This window comes from Melanotaenia boesemani, chromosome 15, assembly GCF_017639745.1.
Source record: "Melanotaenia boesemani isolate fMelBoe1 chromosome 15, fMelBoe1.pri, whole genome shotgun sequence".
NCBI classification, from domain to species: domain Eukaryota; kingdom Metazoa; phylum Chordata; class Actinopteri; order Atheriniformes; family Melanotaeniidae; genus Melanotaenia; species Melanotaenia boesemani.
The window spans coordinates 10,241,144-10,261,976 of record NC_055696.1 but is presented as its reverse complement, the minus strand read 5'-3'; the positions used below and the strand labels follow the sequence as shown (position 1 = coordinate 10,261,976).

Sequence of the window (20,833 nt, the reverse complement as noted above, 5' to 3'; positions counted from 1 at the left end):
AGAACAACTGTTCTAGTTAAAAAATCAAACAAAAAAAGTAATATTCAATGCCAGTGACAATGTTTTTATTTTACATGCTACAGCGGTTTATTGTACATCGACACGTCCTTATATCATATTTCATTAATGATTCTAATGAATTTATTTAGAATGTTACAAAAAACAGCAACAAATAAAATAAAGATGCCCAGTACAAGTTAAAAGTGATAACTTGAGTTTTTGTGGTTGTCAGGAAATGCCTCAAAAGACAATTTAAAATAGGAAAACAGGGAAAAGGAGTATAAACTTATATCTGGAGGCAGAAGCCAGAATGCTTATCAAGATGATATGCACGTTTAAGTTACCACTATCAGGTTAGTCATCAAATGAAGTTGTTTGTTTGGAGTTGTGACCAGATACCACAGTTTGACCAACACCATTACTGGCTTGATGGTGGGGGAACCTCAGAGGGTCTGTCCTGACTCGCCATGCCTTCTGATACAGATGCTGAAGTTGCTGCTATCAACACATTCTCTGGTGAGGATGCTGGTTTGGGGCTACCGAAATCTATCTGTACACCTGATTCAGGAAATCCTGCTGTATGTAAAGGTCCAGCTTCGTTAAGCACTGGAATGTTTAAACTTTCAGTTTTAGGTGTGAGTGGTGTTGCAGCTGATAGTTTCACCTCTGTGGCAGTTGTGTCAGGCGGAATAGCTAATCCTGCTGATTTTAAAACTGAGTCATGGATCTCTGGTGCAACTTCAGTCACTGAGGGAGGCAGCTGTGGAGGTTGAAGTGAGGTAATGGGGGTTTCAAATGCTGGTGAAGCATTTAAGGTTGCAGTGTCAACAGCTCCAGATGTTGCCGCTGCTTCTGCTGCCTTGGCATTCTCTGCAGCCTTGCTTTCCATCTCCTCCATCCGGCGCTGCACCATCCGAGGCATCAGCTGCACATAGGTGCTCATCAAGCGATGGTTAGAGCGAATCAGCTTCCCTGCACAGCTATCTACACATTGCTCCTGGAAACACAACAGGAATCAGCGTTAAGTGCAACTACAGCATGTGTTGGTCATGCAATATACGGCCATTTGCAGAGGTTTGGAAGCTGAGTACAAATATCTGTACTTTGAGTACTTATTTTTCTCTAAACGTCCAAACTTTATCAGCAACATTTTTACTAAAAAAATTTATCAAATAGGGAATTCATTTGTGCCATGGCTCCCTGTATAACACTGTGTTCATTAAATGATATACAGATATATATTCTATCTACCTCAAATATAAAAAGCTGCCATTTTCCATGCCTACTTTTAAGCAACACCCAAACTACTTGGTGGCAACTGGTCTGTTAACAGTGAGCGGCAACAGTGACATTCCCCTAATGATTCCCAGCTATGTTTCAGAGCACACCTGTATGCATCTGCACCTCTATACATTAATTAATCAGTGGCATGTTGTATTTACCGAACAGATGATTACATCAGTTGCTTCATTCAGTCAGACATGAGAGGTAAGACAGCTTAGTGACAGGCAGAAGAAAGAGAGGAAATATAACAATGTAGTAGCATTATGTTAATCGCATATATTTGCCTTCATTTTTAGACTTTACAAATTTACACTAATTTAAATGCAGATCTGAAGCAAGTTTCTTCTATTTGATGTTAAATACGAAAGCTGCTAAGATAGAGTCCAAAACAGGCTCTGAAATTGAGCCCTACCGGCTGATTATAGCCCTTTTCAAAATAATCAGGTCCAGCAAGATTACATAGATTCCAAGTAAATAAATAAATAAATGAATCAGTTTATGAAGAGGAGCCTTACCCATAGGCCTCCCCTTGGCAGAGCAAATTTGCTCAGCACGATACAGCAACCAGATTATCATTTTGCTATCTATGATGCTGGACAGGACAGGTTAAAATAAATAAATAAATAAATAAAAAAAACAAAAATAAACATAATCGGTTGGAGTTGTGCCAATTAAACTCCGATATATTATAAATTTTTTAATAAAACAGTAAATGCGTTCAAGGGTCGGAGTCGTGCAGAATGATGTTGCGTCGTTTGTCCACTAGATGGAGCTCTGACTTCATTCACTCCTCAGTGGAACTTGACGACAGGTACTTATGAGGTTTGTGAAATTAAGAATGACTCAAAATTTCATCAGTTTTAGTTTAACTGTTTGCCATGTGCTATAATAGTGACCCATTCTTCGTTGCGTTGATCATGCTTTACAGTTACGTTGCATTGCTAAAGTTGTGCTAACCTAGCTTAAGCTACTGTCTGTTTATGTTAGCAATAAGGTCACTGTGGTTATGCCAGCCTAGCTTAGCGTTAGCTAACAGCTTAAAAACCAGAAAGTAAAGTGTGTAAAATATTTTAGAGAGTACAGAACGAGCGTTCACACCCCATCAGCTGCGTGTTGACACGCATTTTGGGGCAGGGAGGTGTGAACGCAAAGATGAGGGTAAACGTTAAAATGATAAACTTTACTCTCTGCCTTCAGCAACTGGCATGATGTCAGGTCACTCTTAGTTTTACTTTGTCAGACATGACTCAGGCTGTAACAGCAACGTACCATGTGTTGTTGTGAAGTAGCATAAGTGCCAGACTATTTGTGACCAGGTTTTGTGTGTACAGGTTTTGACCTCAGAGAAAGTTTTATTTTGGTTCATATGAGTCATGGCTTCATGGCCAAGAAAATAATGGAGTAGAGAAAATGTGATTTAACGTTAAAGGGCATTAGAGGGCAGCATAATATTATTTTGCCAGTAACTTCACTCATATTGTTTCTATATAGGGTACACCTGTGGTCTAAATCTAAAGATAAATTAAGAAGCACAACTGGTAGCTATATTGATGCATGCTCCATGAAAAGAAACAATCGCAATACAAATTTAAAATGAAATAAAAGTTTTTTTATTCATATATTATTTTTAAATTATTTGTCCGATTATGATCTGCCAAATACCGGAATCAGCATCGGCCTCAAAAATCCATATCGGTCAGGCTCTACCTTAAAACAAGCCTTACTGAAATCTTACAGCATTACACTGTGGGTGGGTGGGTGGCTAATCAAATGAATTCCCTGTTTTAAGATCAGCTGTTGAAAAATAATTAACCTGCAGTCTGTAACACTTAACATCAGTTTTATAAACCTACTCCATGCTGAATGCTATCTGGGAAAGATTAGAGGCAGCCAGTAAGACATTACCGGTGGTTGAATTTAAGTTACCTGTTTTACGATGTTGACTGTTAGACTGACTCCTGGCATTGTCTGTGCAGATAATTTTTATTATACTCTTGTATTCACAGAGCTTGTAGACTTATTCTCCACATATTGTTGTTAATTTTAGTGGTATGGAGGCCTATCTGTAATAATTAAAATCTTTGGTGATCAAAAACAGCTACGTATCAGATGAGGTTGCATCCACATTTATGCAACCTGTCAACATAACAGTAAAAAAGCGAGGTCACTCTTCATGCACATTCAACATTTTTACCTGGACGTTGCTATAGCAGAGGCTGATTTTTCTGACTGGGGGTAAACCCCACTAGCTTCACAACACTGATATATCCCAGAGAGCAGGATAGTTTATTGTTTTGAAATCAGAAACTCAACAATAACACAGTGTATATCTTTGGTCGTTTATGGCTGGGGGAAACCAACGAAATAAATGTGGTGAGAAACAGAACAAGGCATTAAAACACCAGAGTTGCAATTCTATTGATAATCTTTTCACATTAAATTGTCTGCGACTTCTATTAGTACCTCGTCCATGGTGAGATTTCTGTAGTTGAAGTTGCTTGAACATCGTTGAAAGCAGATTTCAGTCATGCGGTTGTAAACCAAGAGGAAATCTCGTAGCTGTAAAGGACGGAGTGAATCAGTGTCATTATCCAACTATATTAAATTGAAAATAATCTTCAAATGAGCTGGTATTGTTACTTACATTTCTCAGCTGTTGATCGTGATCCATCGCAGTAGTTTTCTGGTTAGCTAATATGCTATCATGAGTTTATCTGCTGCGAAATACAGAATATTTGGGGTTTAGTAACTTGTGACTATCCGAGGTGGGTGAAAGAACAAATCCACACAATTTGTGAAAGCACGCGAGATCAAACTTTTCACCAGATGCACCTTTAAAAACCTGATTCGAGCAGTGGAGTAATGTAGCATGACATTCACACGCGCGCCGCCATGTTTGGAACAAAGATCGTCAATGTATGTGAAGAGGCTTCACTCGTCACCTTCTTGTGATGCTATTGTTCGTCAACGTGATAGATGATCTGCTTTCCTGATTATAAGAGTTTTGCTTTTCTATGAGGTAGCTTTCCTTTCTTTTTTTTAAGCATTAGGTAATGGTTTACATTTATGTTATTTTTATTACATGACTTCTAGTTGTTGACATATGTTGATAAATGCAGTTAAAATGATAACTATTTTGGCTGAAGCACCTTGAACAGGTAAGTGACCTTTACTTTTGAGCATCAGTAGATTGTAAAGTAAGCCCAAACTAGTTTTCTGATGTATTTTTCTTAAAAGTCTAGATTAAAATACTGAACACATTTTAAGAATGACATGACTTGATCTGTATTCTTTCTTGGTGATTTGTCAAAATTGCCAAGAAAGAACAATTGGCACTACTGTTAAGAAATGTTTTTAAAGCTGGCCACCCAAGCAGCACACTGACTCATCCTGGATAAGTATGCCTTGAGCAAAAGAGACAGTAAAAGATGCCATCAGCACGGCACTCCACAGTATGCTGCTCCACTTAGAACATCCTGGAACTAAGTTTACTGTTTTTTTGGACTTTAGCTCAGCCTTTAAAACAGTCATTTTCAGCAAAAATGGAGAAGCAACTCCTGGACCAGGCTGTGCATGAGCCAGCAGCTCTGAAACTAGACAAAGGACTTTTTAACAAACCACCCAGACAGTATGGTGACTCACGATTTTTCACGACTTTAGGAATCTGCCTACAGGTATGAGGTTTGCAGACTGACAGATCGACTCTCAACATCTCCAATACAAGATGATCATCAGCTTCTTGAAACTTAATGAGGAAGCTGCCCTTCTACAAATCAGAGGAGACACAGCACATATAGGATCATCCTCTAAATTCTTGGACACATAAATCTCACAGGACATCACATGAACTTTAAATATCACTGTTGGTACTGGTAAAGAAAGCACTGCAGCAGCTATCACCTACGGCATGCTGGTGTGATGTGTTTGCTGCAGACAGATGCTCTTCAGAGGATAATCAAATCAGCTAAAGAAAATAAAAAATATAAGTTCTAAGATGCCAACATTAAAGGACATTTATGGAACACAATGTCTCTGCCCAGCCAAAAACATTACGAGAGAATCATCCCATCTTGGAAACCGCCTTTTTCTCTTTGCTGCCTTCTGGGAGCTGCTATCTCTGTAAAGACATGCACTTTCAAGAACAGCTTTTACAGTAGTGCTGTGCAAAAACGATTGAATTCTTTATTTATTTATGTAATTTTTATACATATTTTAGACTTTTTCTTTTAAACCACTTGATATATATATATATATATATATATATATATATATATATATATATATATATATATATATATATAGTTACCTATATACTAGTTACCTAGTACAGATCGATTCATATTAACGAGTTTAACAAGATAAGGATTTTGTTTGTTTCTTAATGCAACAACATACAACATGCACCACCCATTAATCAACATAGATACAGAGCCTCAGTCAAGGTCACTCAAGAATATTGTTTCTAATTTAATTTTCTGTTTTTTCTCCCGGAGCCACTAGAGGAGCTGTGTACATGCTTTGCCTAACCTGACAGGGTCATTTTAATTCACCAGATATAATATTAATCACTATAGGGCACCAGTGGTTTAGATTCCAGTTTAAGCAGATTACACAACTGCAACAACATATGGATTTAGAGGCAGTCATAGGGTTTAAGGACTCAGCAACAAATTTAACTGTCATTTTATGTCCTGCTGGGAACTTTTACATGTCATTACACCACTCTCTTTTTTCAATTCTTGCTATCTCTTTACTGCCATAAAAGGCCCCCAAAGTAGTTAAAATAGAGAATACAAGGACACCTGTTAATTTTGGGGACAAAGGGAGTTTCAGGTGCCTATGAACTAACTTTATAGTAGCCTCCAGGTACATTGGGGACTGCAGGCTGCTATAAACTGACTTTACAATGGCCTCAGGATAGCAGCTCTACAAGTCCCAAACTTTGCCGCAGGGAGACAGAGTCTCTATATACATTTTCCAGAGCTACCTATGCAGTCACGGAAGCTATAGAATCTGAGCCACAGAAAATGTTGCCTTTTTTCTAAAAGTGACTGCTGTTATCTCACAGCAAAATTTATATTGACTGGTCAAAGACAAGATATGGAACAGATATTCATAAAGGCAGCCTAATTATTCTGACTGAGACATTCTTTTTGGTGACAGAGCCAAATAATGAAAACTGTAGGGAAACAGGTTTTTTTCCGAACCGTTTCTATAAAGAACAAAAAAGGATTGTGTTCACTTGACAAGTTAAAAAATATCCTCCTTTGCCAGGCAGCCCCATTACCATGGTTTTAGAGAATTGCTTAAAACTGTCGCTTGAAACCTTGATGCTCCGCTTCAGTACATTAAATGACTGTTTCAAGGCTTGTAGGAGAAAATTTAGAGCATCCAAACACATTAAACTGTCTGTCAATGATCGTGTCTCAGTACCACTTTTCAATGACTCATCTTCCTTTGTTTTTTTGGAAGTGGAAATACCTGAAATGATTTTCCTTCTGCCTTTCATCATGCTATTAACTGCCCTTGTAGGAAACATTAAAAGCTTTAACTCACCCAAAGCAAGTAGAGAAGAATCCTGTGCCTCAGGGCATCTGCAGAGCAATGTCATCTAGAGATTGATACAAACTGAAAAGCTCTCAGCAATGGTTTCTGATGTTCCAAGATGCTATTAATTAATGACTGCTTAGAATTAGAAAATCTTTAGGCCTTTCTCCTCCCGTGAAGACGGAGCAAAATTATTTATGTGGGTCTGTTTAGTCTCTTTTTCATATATGTCTGCAACAGTTGCATCCAAAATGCTTGAGGTTGAAAATTAATCCTTTGAGGGGAAGTAGGTCATTGTCAGCTTTTGAAAAACTGTCAGCAAACTGTGCTGCAGGCCACTGACTGCTGAGTTCACATCAGAGTTCAGTTCTGTCAGCAGTTGGGTGGGGGGTTATTATTTCAGCATTAGCATAAGCTCATAGATTAGAAACATAATGACCTTTATCGTAACTTTGATGTGAAAAAATTCTCCACTGTTGGCATTTATAGTGTAAAACAATGTGCCCACAGTGGGAACTTAAATTTGCATTGCTTATATCCAACATACAGCAGACCCCCTTTTATGATCTTCATACTTATTATAATGTTATCCTAATTCTAGACATTTTTTGAGGAGTACTTTTCAAGTGTGCAGAGGCAAATAGAGTCATTCAAACAATGATCGCCTCCACCATGAAAAAAAAGATTTTTTTTTTCCTTCACACCTTTTTATGAGACATGTGCTGATGGATGATTATAAAACATCAAAACAGCGAAAGTTTTTTTTGTTTTTTTGCGTCCTGTGCTGATTTGATGTTTTCCACGTGTCTCTCGGTAAGTTGTCAGATTTCCGCGTGGTTCTTGACCTCCAAATGTCACACACAGAATTTCCTTTTACTTTTTTCATATACTTTATTACATCCTCTGCACTGAAAGGTACACTTTAGTTCTCCAGTTGCTCAATGTGACACTTCAAGAGACTGCATCTGAAAGGAAATTGCTCAACTCTGTGAAGCTCACCAAACACTAAAGATGATTTGGTTTTCAATCTTATAGACAAACAAAAAAATATACACAATAGTTTCTTTTTCAGGCAGCCTAGAAAAGTTCAGAATAGTTTGATACAAGAAGTCTTAATGTGATACTAGCCAAACTAGTTAATTACTGTTACTGTTAAAGCTGTTACTGATGTCATCTGAGCAGTTTTGAGTAGTTTCTACTTCAGAAAGCTGTGCAAATACATTTCCATTGCTACCACCATGTTTATCCATTCTATCCTCACTCTCTTCATCTCCTTCCCATTCTCTACCTCCCCCCTTTTTACCCTCCCCTTTGCTATCCCAATCTGCATTTTCCTTCTCCATGTTGACGCTCCTCTCTCTCTCCATCTCCTCTGTCTCCTGGGCTATCTGTTGACTGTTCAGGTATATGCTGCTGTGTGAAATCATGATGCCGGTGTCTCTAGGAGGAAGATGAGCTTCCATGTCAGCATCAACCTCAGAGAAAGCATACGCAGCAGGTGAGAGGTGGTCCGGCAGCTGATCCTGAAGTTTGTGACGTCCCTGTGACTGGCCTTGCAGATGACGAAGCTTCTTGCGTTTCTTTGCAATCTTCAGATCCAGTGAGGCATAATTCAGGTCAGGTTCTGAAGGCTGTTTTCAGACGACAGAAGCAAAACAGCTCGGTTATATCTTTTTTTTTTTTTTTTTGCAACAATACATTGCAGCCCTATACTCCAGATTCAAGATTGTCGTCATATTTGGTTTTGTCTGATTTATTTTTAGAACATTTTGCGCTTAATGGCGTTTGTTGGTTTGTCGTGTCTTCGACCACAATGCAACACTCATGTCTGCTGCCTTCCGTTTTGAAAGCAAATTCTCAGGATAGCTTAAAGTGGTCTGCACAAGTATTTTTTTTTTTACTAGATGTACTTCATATTTATAATGTCACACTTAATTTAGTTTTGGTGTGAACCCAGCAACAAATGCAAGAAAAACGTGCATCCAACATCCTAACAACTGGTACTGCATATTGGAGATATGGAGCATTTAAGAAAATAAACATAGTTATTTATTCTAGTGAGAATTTTGAGGAAAAATACACGTGGACACAGCATAAAATAAAGAAAGATAAAGTGGAATCAAAGCAATATCACAGTACATTCAGCAACAAGGCTGTTAATCCCTACACATGCCTTTAAATGTTAAATACGGTATTGCAACATCATCAACTACAGTAGCTAATGGACAAAAAACAACGTGTGCATTTCTGCATTTAAAAAATACACAGCTCATTTTATTTAATTTAAACAAAAAATATTGCTTCACATTTTTAAATATCAGCAATTCTAGTTGCTTACTGGAGGTAAAGTTTGCCATCATACATCACTACATTACAACAAAAAGCCATCCGGATTTTATCTAAAGATTTAGTAATGCTCAGTGAGTTAAAACAAAATTTTAATGTCTGCTAAAATTCTGATGTCCAGAAAGTACAAGAGAATGAAAAATGTGTTTTAGATGTCTTCTTAACACTGCTGCTGACCAAAGTACAGAGGAACATGAACCATCTGTCACCTCGTAACTTGCCTAAGTAGCAAAAACCGAGTTGTGGGATTGAATTTCAGTCATTTTATAATGACTGAATGGCCAAATTATCCATGTGTTAATACAGCTTTACAATTTATAAACTACCATCAAGCACTGTTATACTGGTAAAACTTTTATTTTCTAAATCCTCTCGGCTCGGTTTGGAGTAGACAAATAAAATATCCTAAACTGCAAATATGAAGATTATTTTCATGGTACATATGCAATCTAATGTCTGGAAAAGAACAATTTTCAGAAATGGACGCGGACAATCTGACAGTTAGATAATTTGTTAACATAAACGTAAAGAGGTCATTTGTAAAATGATTTAAAAATGTTTTTACCTTCACATATTGTCTCGCACGGCGTGTTGTCATCATCTCGTAGCAAGGATCTGCAGAGCATATCATAAAATATATTTGTCATTTTAAAAGCTCTTTGACTAAATAACAAAAAAAAACAAAACCAAATCTGTAGGAAAACAAATTTAATGCAGTTTTATAAAGTGTAAACTGCTCATAATCAATCCTAAAACTTAAGGCTTGACTTGACTTAAAATGTTTCTTGGCCAAACTTGACATTTGTGAGAATTTGCTTTGCACAACTACAGGAAAAAGTTTTTTTTTTCTTTTTTTTTCAGACAAAACAATAAACCATTCATATAAAACTTTTATATTTTGCTTGGTTGAGTCATGCAGTGATGTGATAAACATTTTCACATATTTCCGCTTATCTTTTTCTGTAGGTGATAGAAGGTCTGTGCTCACCACTTTTGTCTGTCATGATATTGCCATAGATTGGATTTTCCTGTTGCTCATCATGATTGTGGGGATTTTCCTGCTGCTCTTGATGATTGAGGTCATGAAAATAATGCCTTTCATTCTGTGACAAGCTGCAGAAAGGTATGAAAGAGCAATTTACAGTTCATTTTAACAATAGGTTTTGACTTGCAAAGACATGAAAATAGTGGAATATCTGTTATAATTTAATATGTATTGGACCAAATAGTACTTGGTTACATGCACAAACAACAAAACTTGAATTGGAAAAGTAAAAACAAAAAAAGATCATACTTTTCTCCTTCAGAACTGTGTGGGGAGTGACGTTCATCAATATCTGTGTAAACAAAAGAACATGCAGCATCTTTAGAAAATGTCTTTTATAAAAGAAAAGCAGAAAAAAATTGCCGGGGGAAAAAAAACAAACAAACAAAAAAAAAACAACAACTGAGATTTACCTTTGCTGATAGTGGTTCGTCGCTTGATGCACAAGAAGATATTGACACAGAACGAGACCAACAATGCCAACGCCAGAGGTATTATAGTATATAGACACGCTACACAGCAAACACAAAATACTGATTAAGAAATAAATTCCATTCAGAATTACATTTATATTAGCTGACACTAATATTGGACTCTGTACATCTTTATGAAAACAAAACAAAACAAAACAAAACAAAACAAAAAAAAAAAAGCAAACATTTTTCAACAAATCGTCACTTTTGAGATAATAAAAAAAATGAGATAAAATTCATAAAAATACAGAAAATTTCCAGTCTCAGTGTTTTAAGACGAGCAATTCGAAGGCAGAACAGTCCTGGCTTTTAAAGAAGCCGTGATAAAGGCCACAAAGCCAACTATTGTGAGCACAAACCCCCGAAGAATCTTCCTCTTTTAGTTTCTTTCTCAATTCAAGGATGTTGACAAATTTCACTCCTGCTGCTCTAATTTAAGTTTGACTTTAAATTTATCTGAAGTTTTGTGTAAGTAAATGGAAAATAATTTATGACCAAACACGTTAGATCCTCAACAACTCGCAGAACATGTAACGATCACACACGTAGTTATTATTGCCACATGTGTGTTTTGTTTGGTGGAAATCTAAGTCTATACGTTCACCTTTTTCTTTTCTACCATATTTGTGACATGCGCTATAGAAATGAGCTGGCTTTGTGTAGTTTTATGGTAAAGTTTATTGTATTTTATCCCAAAGTATTTTATTAATAGTATTATTTTTTTTAGAAGTGCATATAAACAGGTACAGAAATGTACTACTCTAACATACAATTTCCAAAAATTGTTGATCTTACCTTCTTTATCCATTTTCCAGTAGTATTGAACTAAGCAGGGTGTCTGTTTGACACAATAGTTGTCGGGCTACAGGGCATCACTACGTTTCTTCACTGATGTGTGCTGCACTGTAGTCTATTTTTACTCTGCCTGAGCTATCTCTCTGTTATCATGGTGCTTTGAAAACTGGCTGCTCTTCAGTTACAAACAGGAAGCAATGTAACCTCATTCTGAGGAAGGCTGTCTCAGAGTCGCTGCGGGATACAGTATAATTTCACATAGAACTAAATCATATTATCTAAACTTAGTTTGGCATGAAATTTAATGTTTATCTAAAACGAGTGTATTCTAAAATGTTAGCACGACAAGCATCAACAAAGACAAACAAAAAAAATTAATGATAATGGTAATAAAATTAATTAAACAGTAATAATAGTAATAAAACAGTTTCTGGTAGCTAAACCTTGAGTGTTAAATTAGTAAACCTGATGGTTATTGTCACCCTAATACTAAGTTTCAGCCATTAACTAAATATTTTATCTTCTTTCCTCTTGACGTCTACATCCCGACAGCACCATTCACAATAAGTTATCTAAATCTGGTTTGAGTACAGCGAAGCTAAACTTTATACACCACAATGTATGTGTGCACAAAGGTTCAGAACTATGTTGATCAAGAATTTATATCTTGTGGTTTTGCTAGTGTGGTTGGAAAATCACAAGAAAGCTGCAGTTGTAAAATTCTTCTCAGTACAATGATGTGCATGCGTGTTCAGTGCAGGTGAAGAGAAATGTTTTTGTGTGAACTAAATTCATTTTACAGTAATAAAAAGTAAAAAAAAAAAATCTTTATGTACTCAAAAAACTGCATTGTTAACCCTTTTAAACTAATTTCTTACACTTGTGTTTGATGGTCTCTAGTGGTTGGTGATTTTGAGCCATCATGTCGCCCCCCTTGTGGTTTGTGGTTTTAGCCCCACATTGTCAACATAATTGACACTTTGTGGTACCTGTGGACATCAGTGGTCTTTGAAACTGAGCCATTTTTTCAATTTGTGACATATCAGTAAACACTAAAGAGCTGGAAGAAGTGTTTGGGCCTCTGGGCAGGAAATAGTAATTCACAGGTTAAAAAAATGGAAACCAGATTTGCAGTATCACAGCAGAAGCAGCAGGTCTTTAAAAAGTGTAGACAGTAAATAAGCTATGCTGCACATCAAACAGTTTACAGCTGCACGCAACACAAAGGTTGCGAGCTGAAATCACTGTTTCTGAGCACGCAGCTTGTATAAGGACCTGTTGTGCAGTAGTACAGAGTCAGCTCTGAGTCATATTAAATCAATTTTTATTTTCAAGACATAAAAACATGCTGCAAAAACATACAAAATACTATATGAATGTAGGTTTTGTTGGAGTAAAAAGCAAATAATAAAAAAAATGAATTTACAATAAGGTAAAGCACAAACCACATTTACATGATTTCTTGTCACTTGATTGTTTAAAACTGTACACGAATAAAATCACTTCCTTTTTTAACAATGCAACAAACCACTTACGATACATCTCCACAATATTGGTTGTAAATGTTTTTATGTCAAACAAACGTTTGTCTCAGATCTGTAGGCTCTGGAACCGAATCGCACCGTGAAATGGGGTAAGACTGTCTCCAGATCTCACTTTGTCTTGCAGTGGTATACTTTACTGGGGGTGGAGGAGGTTTGAAGGACGGTGGCAGGTCAATTCTACAAAGAGAGTGAAAGAGAGAGAGAGAGAGAGAGAGAGAGAGAGAGAGAGAGAGAGAGAGTGAAAGCACAAATACATAGTGCATGTGCATCTGTTGGACAATACATGAGAAATGGATATTTTTTAAGCCTTCCTGGGTCATCAGGCACATGATCACGAATGACTGCAAACAGGTGTGGGAGAAAATTGAAAGGTTTTACCTTTTCTTGATGATTTGTCTCCTGTAGAGGAAGCCAATCACAGCAATCAGTAGCAGCAGTGGAATGACAATTAACACCAAGAGCAGATGACTCCGTCTGGTCTGGTCATCTCCTGCTGATTGCAGGTGAGGAAAATATGTTTATTTGGAGGACAGCAACAGCTACAGATTTTTTTTAACACATTCACCATTCTGCTTTGGTGAAACCCAGCAGATTTCATCAAATGCTCATTGTAAGTGCAGAGCTACAAAGAGAAACTTTTTTGCCTTGAGGCTTTAAAGAGTGTTTTTTGCAACCCTCTTCCTCAGTTGGTTGTGCACCAATTCTAGATGCTCCCCCTAATGAGTTTCCCACCTCAGCAAGGCATCCAGCCTAAGGCTGAGAATACTGGCATTTGTAAAGGTCCCACTTCTGAGGAACATGCAGATGCTGAGGGCAAATAAACTGTGGCTAATATTCACATGTGGCTTTTCAGATTTTTGGCTTTTGAGCATTTACTTTAACTCTGCTGTTGAGCTGTTATTTGCTGTTTTTAAACTGCTTTTATTCCTTACTCCGCAGCCCTGTGGCCTTGGTTCAGTAGCCACAAATAAAGTAATCTATACTGTCTGCTGTCTCTAAGGATGATGATGTGCCCCAAACAGTCCAGTAGCATTGCTAACAAACATATTTCAGGGAAGAAGGCAATGTGGATGCAGCGGGGGACACACTGTTAGCACAAAAGAAAAACATTGCTGGTTACATAACATTTTCCCCCCTTTATACTAGACGCTCCCAAATGAAACTTAAGTGGGGTTCATTAAGTATTACCTCTGTCTTTATTTACAGCTACTGTGCTTCTTCTGCGCTTGGTTTGGATTGTATCTGGATGTTCAGAGTTTTCTGATATGCTTCCCACAGTGCTGGACTCCTCTGTGCTAATTGAGAAAATGTCTTCTGGTTGCAGAGTGTAATGCGTGGACTCAGACCTCATCCCATCTCTGGTTATTTCTTGTATTGGTCTGAATGCAGCAGTGGTAAGATTATGAGATGTAGTGGAGTTGAGTAATAAGTGGTGGGTGCCTGGGTGTGTGGCAGGGGATGATGTAACACTGATAGGTGTTGAAATGGTGGAGGGGGTTATTCGCTCTGCTGCGGTGATTGTGACACTGCTGGGGTTTGGACGAGTGGCCCAGTTTACATGTGTTGAAAGCCCAGCGGTGAGTGATTGGGTGGGGCTGCTGTGTGATTTTGTCAGACTCTTCAGTGATACTGTCACAGGATCTGAAAGAAGAAAACAAGGAATAAAAATGAATATCCTGTTGGCAGTAGTGTGCCATACCATTTTGATGCTGTCTCCGCTGAATCAAATGCTCTTTGAAAAGCCTTTGCATTCATTTTTGAAAAAAGTAACACCTGACATGAATCACACAGAAATCAGGAACTCTTTGATATCTTGGGAAGTACGCTTAACTGCAATCTTGAAAAAACAAAACTCTGAAATCAGTACCACTCATATCTGTTCAGTAAAATGTATTATGAGCCAATTACATAAAAGTGACTTTACCGATATATTTTTTGTTTATTATGGTTTTTCTACTTAAGAATGCCAAATCAATCTCTGAAGGGAGTCTGCAGGACATCTACTCTTTCTCCAAACATGAAGTTATTCTGTATCTCAATTGCTTAACTATAAGTTTGAGCTGCCAAATATAAGTGCACATCAAGATCTGCACATTCACCATGATGTTTACAAGCTTTCAGGCATTAATCTGCAGAAACCGTAAACTCAGACAAGGAAGAAACTCAAAAAAAAAAAAAAGAAAAAAAAAAAAACAGTGTAGAAAGAGCTAACCTTTCACTGCCAATCAAAAGTCACTGCATAACATGTTGAATTCATGTGCAAAACAAGATATGCTAAATACCCAAGTTCTTGTTTACCAGGGAGTTGTTTACAAGAATAGTTTATCCTAGAGTCTGCTCTGGTTGCATGGCAACTCCCCCTAGTAAATATGCTGTTACACAATTCCTTGCATGACAATGTCTCTCTCTCTCTTTTTTTTTCTTTTTGCATGTGCTTCCAAAATGTCAATTTTAGTCCTTTAGGTCACACTGGACCTAAATATATATTATAGTACAATAACTGTGAGTAGTGTACCACCAAATGTGAGAATACCCAGTGCACTGGGATACATCATTGAAACATGGCCCAAGTTGGCATTTATGAGCACCTGAATAATCAGTAGATTTTGAATCATTCAAGAATCTAGATTATCAAACCATGAGGACAGACTCTTGAGGTGAATGTATCTGCATGAATAATGCAAACTATCTCTTTCCCTGGTTAACTGAGATATTTTATACTCCATTTAGTCCTTTTTTAGCCATTCATACCACCAAGCAGAAATCTGAACAACTCATATGTCTAATTAGACATGCAGTGCTGCATGGCAGTGTTACAACATTGTGGTTCAAGCTGCTTATTTCAGTGTTTTTCACACCTTCACTTGGTGCACTTCTACAGTCTGTCCAACAGAGTGTGCTCTCACCCTGTGTCGTCATTATTCAGAGGTGTTGTTGAGACGTTGCTTAGCGTTTGTTCTTGTGGTTTAAGAGAAGATAGAGAGAATGAACAGGAAGGAACTTCTTACGTCTGTATGTGTTGTATTTCTGTCGTTTGTTACACATACAAGAGCGTATGAAACTTGATCACAGGATAACAAGTAGACCACTGGGGATTTTATTTTTTTTCCCACCTGAGTGCACCCCTTTCAAAGCACTATATCAACAGCAGTGGCAACAGCAGTTTAGTTTGTTTTACAATTAAAAACTGAATTCTGTTTCAGCTGTGCTTAGTTCAGAATTCACACTAATCCCATGGGGCAACTCATTTGAAGAAAATAATTGCGAGTTTCACTTTTTTAAGTTTAGTAGTTCTGAATTTATTCATAGTTCCTGCTGCATTCTCATGGCTGGCAGCTTGAAATCCTTTGAATCTCTCTCTCCTTTCTTTCAGCTAATTAAAAATTTAAATTGAGTGAGCTACAGCATAATAACAAAAGTTCAAGTATCAGCTCTCTGGTCCAGTGCAGTTTATTAACACATTCAGTCTCTTTGGCCCTCTGTGAGTTTGTTAATCCAGCCCTGAGGAACTCATGAAATTGAGTCTGACACAAAGAGGCAAGCGACTGCAAAGAAATAGGGAGGCTCACCTGTCCTTAAGCTTGTGGTTGCTGGTAGCACAGTGATGATAAAATCTTTATGCAGGCTTTTGTCTCCTGTGTTGACTGTCAGTTTATAAACCCCTGCATGAGCATCTGTCACCTGCCTGAGCTCCAGATCTTTAGTCTCTGACACCAGCTCCTTGTCCTGGGGCAAAAAGAGATCATGTAGCACATATATAAATATATATATATATCTTTCATGTTGAAAAGATAGTTTTGAACGTATGCTCACTGTGTGAAGTAGAATTCACAAAAATGGTTATAGTTGGCTGCATGATTGCTTTTAAATCATGTTATTTATTGATTATTTTCTTATTTTTAGTTTTCTTTACCTTGGTCCACCTGTACTGTGCAGTATTCCCTACTGCACAGTGAACTTTTGCATTTTCTCCATGAGGAATTTCAACAAAGCCATCCACATTACATTTTATGGTAAAGTCATCTGGGGATTAAATGTGAGAGAACTTTGAATCCTTAACAACACAAGAATAAAATACATTTCTTGTTTCATATGTCATGCATGCAAAGACAGCATGTAATATGTTGCTTCTGTTATTATCATGACCTCATCTGAATTTACAAAGTTGTGAAGAAAAAGCTGCATTGTTCCAGAGTGTCTGGGCTGATTGAGAAAAATAAAGCAAAAAGAAAACTGAGATGAACTGCCTTGTGGTAAATAAAGTTGCAGTTATCTTGTTCATCTGCTTAAAACTAAATACTGTTGAGATCGGCAGAAACAGCACTCTGATGCAATCAGGAGTAACATGAAAACATATGCAAAGGACAATATCAGACTTAATACAAATATTAAATCCTCTCTGGATTACATTCTGGTTGAGGTATTTAGGTATCGATGTACAGGTACTTGACATCGTCTTACCTTTGACTGTTAGCTTCATTTCATTCGCAATGGAACCAAAAGGAAAACTTGTGATCTCACAAATATAGATGCCACTGTCCCTTTTATTCACCTCAGGAATGTGTAGATAGGAGCCCATCAGCTCACTTTTCTCACTGTCCTCAATCTGGATGGTCACATTATTCGAAAACAAACTTTGTCCATACAGTGGGCTGTACACACCAAGCTTTGACCCTCCTTTTTTTTTCCATTCAATACTGATTAGCTTGAGATTGTCAAGTTTTTTTTGAAGGCAAGGTAAGGTAATGTTCTTTCCCACCACAGCTTCCAGTGTTTCAAGATGGAGCAGCTCAACATCCTGAAGCCCTGTCAGGTAGATCAGATACCTTTTAGAAGCAAGAAAGGTGAGGAGACAAAATCACTTGCTCTTTGAAGTTGATAGTAGAGACTGCTCTCCGCTGGGATGCAGACAGATAAAAAAAAAATCACAGCATTTTACAGAGGCAGCTTGCCACACCAGAAGTCAATGCACTTTTCAAACCGCTAGTAAATATCCTATCTTTACTGGTATATTGTATAAGCAAAAGCACATCTGGATGTCAAGGATTACCTTCTATGAAAGAAGCAAGGAGCAGAATAGAGAAGACTATCCCAAGAGCATTTCCAGCCATGTTTGGGCTCCCCAAACTGATTACAGTCAATCAGGCCTAATCCATGAAGGGATTTAGCAAAGGCAGAAACAGTTGACTGTCGACTGAGGTTAAAGAACGGGGCCAAGACTGTAAGACTGAACAGGATAACCTTTCTTTACAGGAAGTCGCACACAGACAGAAGTGAGTCACATGTGTAGTGCTGAAGCTTTGTGGTAAGACATTTCATGCAAACCTTTGCAACTGAAGTGAAACGTTGCTGTGGTTATTTTTGCTTACCAGGACTTATGTGAATCCAAATGCAGATCAAGAACTCAGTATAAGTCATAAGTAATGATGTATCTTGATCAGGAGATGTGGAAAAATTGGCTTTCAGGCAAAAATGTCTCTGGACGCTGACTTGAATAATAAAAAGAAGTTTATTACAAAAGTTCAGACATCAAAACAGATTTCTGCAGCAAAATCTGGAGGTCCCAAAACCAGAACGAAGACCTAAAGACCTGATGTGTCGTTCTGTCTTATATAGGGTTTAAACAAAGAAAATTCCTCAGTCCTGTGTCCTCCAATCATAGAGTTTGCCTATAGGATGCTCATTTGCATAGAATGCATGTTCGTGTGTGAACCCAGCCTCTAGGACAGAGAACCTTGTATGGTAAAATCTTGAGTGTGTACCATACAAATGCTATGCTTAGATCCCTCAGTAACACCAGTTTTATTCACAACCTAAGCTAGACAGAAATGTTCATTAAATTAGTCTCTTCAAATATTCTCAGGTTTAACAGTGGTACTCTGTGTAGAAATGCGTTATATTCTGACCTGTTGATCCTCCAGTCTTTGAGACTTGTAAACAGTGTTGTCACTGTTGACATGCTCTTTTTCTAACATCAAAATTACAGTGGCCACTCGAGAACTTTATCTCTTGAACTCAGTATTTTCCTGTATATGCTAAAACAACCAATGCAATGTTAAAAAAAAAAACAACTCATAAAATCTCTTTATATAAGCTGCTTGCATAAACAAGCACGTGGCCTTTTATTCATTTAGTTATTTTTTGTTTATTTATATCTTTTGAACGGGGACATTCAAACAAAATAAAGTTATAAAGTCCTCAAAGTCACCAAAAACATACAAATTCTAAATGGTCAGACATGCTTAACAGACAATAAAACCTGGAAATTTAATATTTATCTCCTTTTATGTGACCCAACAAAAGAGCAACTGTATTATTGCATATTTTGGCAATATGCAGTTTTTATATGATAGAAAAGGATTTGACTAAAACATGTGATAAACTGACTGAATATTTGGCCTTTACTTAACTCATGTGCTTGTTAGCTGAACTTAATTTTGACGTACGTCACACTTTCACTAGAACTGAGGGATAATGTAATACAGAGATAATGCAATATGGAAATGAAATGAATGAAGCAAACTTTGAAGCAAACATAACTATATAACTCTAAAGTAGGGTATTTAAAAGGCAAATTTTATGTCTCACAATGATCTTTTAATGCAGATTTTCATTCATTGTAAATTATGTTTCTCCTGTTTTGAGGTTAGTTATGATGAACTATCTAATAATAAATCTTAAGATTACAGTGAAAAATCTGCTGAAATTCTTAAACAAGGAATAATATTGGACTATATCTTTTTGAAAAAATACTTTCCAGAGATTTAAAGGTCCACTTTATTGGCTGTAGTGACATCTACACCTTACCCATTACTGAGTGTGTTGGAGGAGAATCGGCCACCTAATATTTACCTAATTCATACAGTAGTAGTGAGCTGAAATGCACAGTTACAATATTTGCTTCATGTTTAAATAATTATTGAATATCTAACTACTAATTACAGGCATTTGGGTAAAAACTCTGATAATTCCTTGTTTGTCTGTTCTGTGCAGCTGTAGAAACTTGACAAAATGCAACCTGGTTGACTCCAACAGGGAAGGATTCAGCTTAGGTCGAGGATGTACTTGCTGTTTAACCTTGCATTATTAGTTTAATTATTGATATATCTGATTGCATAATGCCTGTTAACACTAGAGAGCACATTAAAGAACTCAATTTGACTAGACAGCTGCCAAATTTGCAGGGTGTAAACAAAATAATAAACAAAATGTAAACAAAATTTTAAACACGGAAGTTAGCATTTGGTTAATTGTGAGGATGCGACACACACACACACACAAAAACAAGACTGCCTTGGTATAATGAATATAAGGCTTCTTAAACAACATTTTTTAAATCAGTTGTCAGTTTGGATCCAGTTAAATTGGCATAATTAAACTAATGCAAAGCTTTAAGTTCTGAAGATGTGCACAAATAATGCTTCAAACAAACACTTGAGGCTGCCATGATTAACATACGTATGCATAATTTAAAACAAATATACTTTTTACTTTACTTAAAGGTAATGATTTGTTTACTGTTTTCATTCCATTTTTAAAAGTCTAAACATAGTTATGAATTATATGTTGCATTTTTGCCAACAGATGACCCTAAATATTACACACAGGAACTTTAAGATGTAAAACACTGTTGGAATTAGCCTTTGATAAATGATGAAATAGATTACAATGTTTTCACAGCCTTTTCTGGTATATGATGTAACTAAGTAAAGTATCACAAAATGCTGTTATCAAAACAGCTTGCCCACCTTTCATACTGTTTTTTAGATCTACAGCACATATCATGAGCTCATTTATTA

At 37.0% G+C, this 20,833-nt stretch overlaps 3 protein-coding genes across 7 annotated transcripts; all 3 read right to left on the bottom strand.

Annotated features, from left to right (window-relative positions):
* Positions 1 to 48: 48 nt before the first annotated feature.
* On the bottom strand, positions 49 to 4,213 carry timm10b (translocase of inner mitochondrial membrane 10 homolog B (yeast)). Of its 3 annotated transcripts, none has more exons than XM_042007845.1 (4): positions 4,117 to 4,213; positions 3,929 to 4,001; positions 3,748 to 3,843; positions 49 to 997 (listed from the first exon to the last, which is right to left on the bottom strand). In XM_042007845.1, the coding sequence occupies exons 2-4, from the start codon at positions 3,953 to 3,955 to the stop codon at positions 419 to 421; spliced, it is 702 nt and encodes a 233-aa protein (XP_041863779.1). In that variant the 5' UTR covers positions 3,956 to 4,001; positions 4,117 to 4,213; the 3' UTR covers positions 49 to 418. The 3 variants fall into 3 exon arrangements, with proteins under 3 accessions (XP_041863779.1, XP_041863780.1, XP_041863778.1); XM_042007846.1 differs by having other exon boundaries at positions 3,929 to 3,998; XM_042007844.1 differs by having other exon boundaries at positions 3,929 to 4,196.
* A 3,058-nt stretch (positions 4,214 to 7,271) lies between these two features.
* Positions 7,272 to 11,655, bottom strand: LOC121654014. Of its 2 annotated transcripts, none has more exons than XM_042007842.1 (6): positions 11,491 to 11,655; positions 10,636 to 10,734; positions 10,472 to 10,514; positions 10,166 to 10,290; positions 9,743 to 9,792; positions 7,272 to 8,462 (listed from the first exon to the last, which is right to left on the bottom strand). In XM_042007842.1, the coding sequence occupies exons 1-6, from the start codon at positions 11,501 to 11,503 to the stop codon at positions 7,968 to 7,970; spliced, it is 825 nt and encodes a 274-aa protein (XP_041863776.1). In that variant the 5' UTR covers positions 11,504 to 11,655; the 3' UTR covers positions 7,272 to 7,967. The 2 variants fall into 2 exon arrangements, with proteins under 2 accessions (XP_041863776.1, XP_041863777.1); XM_042007843.1 differs by having other exon boundaries at positions 10,636 to 10,736; positions 11,496 to 11,655.
* A 1,142-nt stretch (positions 11,656 to 12,797) lies between these two features.
* On the bottom strand, positions 12,798 to 18,272 carry si:ch1073-15f19.2. Of its 2 annotated transcripts, none has more exons than XM_042007839.1 (7): positions 18,085 to 18,272; positions 17,496 to 17,840; positions 16,948 to 17,057; positions 16,604 to 16,760; positions 14,223 to 14,675; positions 13,413 to 13,524; positions 12,798 to 13,211 (listed from the first exon to the last, which is right to left on the bottom strand). In XM_042007839.1, exons 1-7 carry the CDS (start codon positions 18,143 to 18,145, stop codon positions 13,064 to 13,066), a joined length of 1,386 nt encoding a protein of 461 aa, XP_041863773.1. In that variant the 5' UTR covers positions 18,146 to 18,272; the 3' UTR covers positions 12,798 to 13,063. The 2 variants fall into 2 exon arrangements, with proteins under 2 accessions (XP_041863773.1, XP_041863772.1); XM_042007838.1 differs by having other exon boundaries at positions 13,413 to 13,527; positions 18,085 to 18,271.
* Between the last annotated feature and the right edge of the window lie 2,561 nt (positions 18,273 to 20,833).

Coding starts and splice junctions, on each gene's coding strand:
- timm10b (XM_042007845.1), bottom strand. CDS start 3,955: ATGGATCACGATCAACAGCTGAGAAAT. Junction 3,844..3,928: donor ACGATCAACAGCTGAGAAAT/GTAAGTAACAAT, acceptor CGTCCTTTACAG/CTACGAGATTTCCTCTTGGT. Junction 998..3,747: donor GAAATCTCACCATGGACGAG/GTACTAATAGAA, acceptor TTGTGTTTCCAG/GAGCAATGTGTAGATAGCTG.
- LOC121654014 (XM_042007842.1), bottom strand. Junction 10,515..10,635: donor ACGAACCACTATCAGCAAAG/GTAAATCTCAGT, acceptor TTGTTTACACAG/ATATTGATGAACGTCACTCC. Junction 9,793..10,165: donor TATCATGACAGACAAAAGTG/GTGAGCACAGAC, acceptor TATGCTCTGCAG/ATCCTTGCTACGAGATGATG.
- si:ch1073-15f19.2 (XM_042007838.1), bottom strand. CDS start 18,145: ATGGCTGGAAATGCTCTTGGGATAGTCTTCTCTATTCTGCTCCTTGCT. Junction 13,528..14,222: donor AGCTGTAAATAAAGACAGAG/GTAATACTTAAT, acceptor ACCTGCAATCAG/CAGGAGATGACCAGACCAGA. Junction 13,212..13,412: donor AGACAAATCATCAAGAAAAG/GTAAAACCTTTC, acceptor CTCTCTTTGTAG/AATTGACCTGCCACCGTCCT.